The 6,402-nt window shown below is 41.8% G+C and overlaps 1 protein-coding gene across 1 annotated transcript; it reads right to left on the reverse strand.

Annotated features, from left to right (window-relative positions):
- Positions 1 to 376: 376 nt before the first annotated feature.
- LOC138005659 (craniofacial development protein 2-like) lies at positions 377 to 1,048 on the reverse strand. Its single transcript, XM_068851853.1, has one exon. It carries the CDS (start codon positions 1,046 to 1,048, stop codon positions 377 to 379), a length of 672 nt encoding a protein of 223 aa, XP_068707954.1.
- Between the last annotated feature and the right edge of the window lie 5,354 nt (positions 1,049 to 6,402).

Consider the following 6,402-nt stretch of genomic DNA (forward strand, 5'->3'; position numbering starts at 1 on the left):
TTCTGAGGACATGGCCCAACCACGTCCATCCCCTCCTTGCCACTTGCTTACTTATTGTCTCCAATCCTGCTCGTTTGTTACCCGCATTGGCCAGTAGATCTTAAACATCCGACGAAGGCTCTTATGTAAGAATGCATCCAGTTTTTTCTCATCTGTTTTGGTCATTCGCCAGCACTCACTACCATACAACAACACCGAGAGGATATTAGATTTGAAAATTTTGGTCTTAGTATTGTAGGTAAATTTACTGCTCTTCCAGATTTTATCCAACTTACTATATGCAGCCCTTGCTTTCCCTAACCTTGCTTTGATGTCTTCTTCTGTGCCACCTGACTTGCTGATGTATGCACCCAAGTAGACAAAACTTTCTACATCTTCAATATCTGTGTATTTCTTTATGTGGGAACATAGTTGATGCAATAGCAAGATTGTTCAGTGCACAGAAAGACACAAAGCGCTCCCCGTTGTCGCTTCTCTCCCCTATCATACCAAACTTTCCTACAATGCCTTCCTCTCCTAGTTGATGCTCACCCACTTTTGCATTCCAGTCGCCTATGACCAAGAGCATATCGTGCCTCGGCACCTCGTCCACGATCTTTTGTAACTGTTCATAGAAGTCGTCTTTCACCTCGTCGTCTGCCTCATTGATTGGGGCATAAACCTGGATAACTGTTGTCTTGATGAAGCGCGAGAAGAAGCGAGCTTCTATGATGCGGTCACTTATCGGTCTCCAACTGTCTAGACATTGGGCGGCCTTCTTGGACATGATTATTGCGACCCCACTCTGATGTACATTGTCGTCCCTGCCCGAGTATATGATGGTTTCACCTGTTCGTGCTTTCAACCGCCCAAATCCTGACCACCTGCATTCACTTATCCCTAATATACCAATGCCATAACGCGTCATCTCAGCTGTAATGTGGGCTGTTTTTCCTACCGAGAACATAGTTCTCACATTCCAACATCCCACCTTTACTTTAGTTTTGGGGTTTGCCAACGAGTTGTTCGGAGAATGGGCTCCCTTTCGGCTTTCACCCATTGTCGTCATACTTCCGTCAACCCAGCTAATAAAGGCATGGTCTGGGGTCCGGCAAGTCGTTGTTTTTCTCCCATTGTAGCCTGTATAAATCGAGATTTCAGTTTCCGTAATCACAATGTTTTATGGGGTGAGGTGATTGGCCTCACGCCCAACCCCCAACCTGGAGGGCCAGGGTTTTTCTGTGAGGGTTTTCCTTCCCTTAGTCACATATTCCGGTTATTTGAAGGCGCCGAACACTCGCCTTTTGCCACTGTCGCTCAGCTGCTAGCTACCGCTAGCATTACCAGGGGCTACGGTAACGAGGACGTGCGACATATGACTTCACTGGTAGAGCCTATATTAGACGGAGAGGCATTTCTCAGCATTTACGAGGAGAGCATTGGTGACCTTTGCTAACCCCACTAAGACCCCATACCAGTGCTTAGCCCCCCGATCGCATTATAGAGCAAAACAAACAAACAAATCAACTTTTTCTTTATATCCAAAAGAGAACAGATGATTGTTTTTTTTACTTCCAGTTGACAAAAAAAATTCGATTTTCATTCCTAATCAAAGGAAAAACCGATTAAACCACTTTTTGAAAATAACAAACGGTTTATTGCCCAAGGAAAGAATAAGAAGAAGAAGAAGAATACGGTTAAACCAAGAGATTAAGAAGAAAGAATAAGTGTGGCTACAGGAAGCTTAATAACGACCCAGAATCCCGGATGGCCAACGGCACGGCAAAAGATCTCTCAACTGAACTTCACGGCTTTGCTTGGATCGATGCGATTTTCGTCATCGAATTTGTCGTCATTTTTATTATGAACGCTTACACGATCACCGTCTTTGCAAGAAACCAAAACTTGTGCAAGCGAACGACTTATCTGATCATAAATCTCACCGTAGCGGATTTACTGTCGGGAGCAGTTTCAGGACCCTGGGAATTATTTTACATGCATCGGACGTCGGACCTCCATCCTGGTTTTAGCTGGCAAAAATTGAGTAGCGTGATATTTCTGAGCATATTTACCATATCCACCTTGACTAATCTTTCTTTAATCTCCTTAGAACGCCTTCATGCAACAGTTTATCCGTTTCGGCATTGTTCAATTGGGAAAAACGTGTATTTTAAAGCCATTATTTTCGGTTGGCTTTTATCTTTATTGATCTCATGTGTGGACGCTGCTCTTTTTGTCTTTATGCCGGTTAATTTTTTTTTACGCCTGGGCATCACATATCGTGTTTTCTCTTCTGATAGTCTCGTTCTCTTTCATAATTATCATAAACAACGTCCACAAACATCCTCCTCCAATGCCTTATGGCACAGTTGCTGATACTGGTACCAAATTATCATTAACACTTTTTATAGTAGTTGTTGTATCTGTGGTGACGACTCTGCCGTGGGCTTTATATGCAGCCATCAAGCCTATGTATATTTGGAACAGCAAGCCCCAAACTGAGAGTGGCTTCACCATCGTCCATGGACTCTACTATGCGTGTTCAATTGCAAATCCATTGATTTATGCCATAGGAATGAAACGGTTTAGGAAAGCGGTGATCAAAGGAATCCCCTGCAAGAGGTCACTGGATGAATCAACTTAATCAAGCAATTGAACTTGACGCAGACTGACGCTTGGGATCGTAACAATCTTCTTCCCACGATCTCTCCTAAACAAAGGAAGAGCGTAAGATTAGAGCAATGGTACTAGTGTAGCACGTGCATTAGGAGTGCGAGTTTTTTTCCTTGTGCGCCTGCGTGTGCGTCATTAAACAAATGCATGAGGCTCATGAATGGGCCCTGACCAATCTCTCCCAAGGATCTCCACTTGATAGGCGAGGCTGCTGTTGAAGGGCTCTTTGTTGCTTCAGTTTGCAAACGTAGCATAGACAAATCCATTGTTCCTTTACAATGGAAAACTTCGAGGATGGACATTATCTACAAGAAAGGTGATCGCTCAGACAGGAGCAAATATAGCCCCCTACAGATGCCATACGCTCCCAGTAAATTGCTGGGGGCCTTGTGTGTGGTTTACAACCGAAATTGGCCACATAAGTGATAATCAATGGGGATCTCGCCGAGGAGGGGCTTCTAATATATTTAACTGAAACTTGGAGAAACGCAGTTAACGATGGGAAGTGGTTGGCGTAGTGTTCATCGACATCCATAGGTCTCTTGATAACTGTCCACCCCATATGTTGATACAAACTAAAGGGCTATCGGTCTAACTGGAAATAGGCTTGAATGGATATGCTAAGGCATAGAAAACAGTTTGCTGTGGCTAGTGGCAAGTCAGTTTAACGTGATGCACCACAAGGCTCCTTAATGGGACAATTAAGGCACAACCACGTAGAGCCCCTCTGCAAATCGTTCCGAAGCAAGGACAATCAATTAAAAAGAGTAAGGTGTTTACTAACTAACACACGTAAAACTATTTACTTCTCTAGTATTGTACCCACTGTTACATACTGTAATCTAGTGTGGGGTACATCCTCACCATCCCTGATCAATGAAATAGATCACACAAATGCAGGAGCAGCTAAAATAGTATTTAGATTACATAATGATATTTCTGACAAGGATGCTTTTGCAGGCACTCTTTGGCTATCTATCAGTGACCTGTACAAGATGAAGCTTTTAACGCTTATGAACAGTGTGCACACTAACCAGCCAAAATTTCAAGTTTGGTTAGCTATAGTTTACCTCATAAATACACGCTACGTAACAGAAATAACTCCACAGTACCACGTTGTTAATCAGTTTTAACTTGGGCAGAACCACATTAGCGTACAGAGGACCAATGGCTTGGAACCTCCTTACGGAACAATTAAAAACTCTCCTATCACTACAACGCTTTAAGTCATAAATAAAGAATAAAATGGGACCTGGTTACAAATATCAGTTTCTCAAAGGAAGCCTGTCTTAATAACAACAAACACTCTGACTTTTCATTCTATTAACCTTTTTTAAATTTTATTCATTTGATTAGTTTTTCCTCGTGCCTCATTTTAGTGTTTTAACTTTTTTGTTTTTTGCTTCAACTTCTTTTTAATGTTTTAACCTAGTGATTTTAGTACAAGTGAATAGCTTCTTAATTTAATATTCTTTTTAGCATTCAGATAATTGCATTTGTATAATGATGTACATGTAAATATTTAGCAAGTCCACATCAGCGTATGCTGCCTTTAATTCAGCCTGCTTTACCAAACAAAGCATGTATGCATGGGCTCAGAATCGCGAACATTCGCACACCCGTGCGTATTGTAATACAAAGGTATCTGAATGAAAGGACTGTATAATCTAAGTGCGGATTATTGACCAAGCGTGGTAGTGATCCCCGCACTTTTCTGAAAAATGTAAGGAATTGTTGTGAAATTGTGTGAAACGAGAAAAACAGATTTAGGATCCATTCCAGCACACCTTATGAGTTCTGTGAAAACTAGACACCAAATGCCTTTTCACTTGGGATGCTTCGTTTCTTTGGAAAATAGTCAAACCCATTGTAATAGTAAAAAATCAAAAACTGTAGGAAAAGGTCCCTCGTGTTAATCCTCAGAGGCCTATTTCGGCCAACATCGAGACCGACTGTGCGGATTCAAATATGAAATATCCCACAGTCAATATTTTCTTGTTACTGAGTTTTTCCAGTCAACATCAGGGGAACCGGGAGCGAATCAAGAAACTAAAATAAAGATTAGCTTTTTTTGCTATTAATTAATAAAATACAATGTTCATCCATTTGTGTATCCATATTTTTCCTTTAGCAGCCAACATTGGTCTCTTTGGGATTTTTTTACTTTGAGAAATACCATTGCAACCGGCGAACGACCGACACTTTTTTTCTGTACATGAAAAAAAAAATCCACAACAAATTCAAAATAACCATTGATTAAAACTTTTTTCCCTATCGGTCCCTGAAAATGGAGCGCTCAAGTACCATTCTTGTAGGATTCGTAGAAGGCCACCATTTTCATCGATCGCTGTGAACTTTGGCGTGTTGACTGGAGAGATAAGGCCCCAGTTTTCCTAGAATCTCGTCTTTGTAGCCTTTATTACGCCTACATGAAGGACATTTCGCTTCAGGCCGTTCTGAAGCCCCGGGAAAATTTTTGTTTCGGTCGCCGAGCGGCTTTATTTAAGTTTTTCAGCCAAAAAATAGTAGTAAATACATCGGAAAGGATAAAGCAAATGATTTTGGTTCACTGGATGGAATTTCAAGACTTGAAATCGCTGAAAAGGTAAAATTAGTTTCTTATTGATGATAGCGCTTCGCCTAGCCTCGTGATGTTGTTATCGCACAGAATTGTGTTTTCCCTCAAAATATTCACTTGTTTTCGCTCCAAATCTTACATGTTTACCTTGATTACATGTCCAGCGAATAATTTTATCCTCCGGGATGAATGTTCTGTCAAAAAATCAGTAATTTGGGTGGTTTTTGGCCAATAGAGGTTAATTATACATCCATCCGGTCACATAAATGGCGGACGACACGGCCAACCTGGGCCGAGTAGCGCGGGAACGAGGCTAGTTAGTCTCTAGAAGAACGGCTTCGATCACGCCCTCTTACTGTTGCGTGCCTGAATGCAATAAAAAAGTCACAAGGATGAGAAAAACATAAAGATATCACATTTCAAATTTCCTACACCGTCAGATGACACTAGACGTAAGCAATGGTTGCTGGCGATAAGCAGAGATGAGAGAAAGTACTTTCGCGTTACAAAGAAGACATAGGTCTGCTCTCGACATTTCAAGCTGAGTGATTGAGTGATTTGGGAAAGTCGCTCAATGGAAGGGTCCATGTAAAGAATAATGTGGTGCCCTCAAAGTTCAAATGGTGTCCGGAATCATCGAAAAAAAAAAGAAAGGCTCCAGCGGCGGCGGGTCTAATTTGCAAGTCGCAGGTCGCAGGTCGCGGGTTGCAGGTCATTGTTTCACCAATACAGAAAGTATCCTAAACATTCTTCAAAGCTAACCTTAGGCTAATTACGCCTAAACAAAAGTTTTTAGGCCTAAGGTTAGCTTTTATGAATGTTTAGGATACTTTCTGTATTGGTGAAACAATGACCTGCAACCCGCGACCTGCGACCTGCAAATTAGACCCGCCGCTCCAGCGGTACGACTTCCCTTACAAACTACGGCAGAAACAGAGAACACGAAGCCGTCTACCAGCGCCGTGACATGTTGTTTTTCAGATTTAGTGAATGAAAGTGAAACCGTCCAAAAGGCATATGCGGATGAAACAAAGCGACACGACACACGACACTCGATTCAGTGGCATGTGATTCAACAAAATTGGACCTCTTTAAGATATGGAATACTTTTTGATATTCGATTTGAAGGGTGGGATTTCCAGCCTGTTCCTTAAATTATAAGAGGGTTGCAA

This window comes from Montipora foliosa, chromosome 6, assembly GCF_036669935.1.
Source record: "Montipora foliosa isolate CH-2021 chromosome 6, ASM3666993v2, whole genome shotgun sequence".
In the NCBI taxonomy this organism is placed as follows: Eukaryota; Metazoa; Cnidaria; class Anthozoa; order Scleractinia; family Acroporidae; genus Montipora; species Montipora foliosa.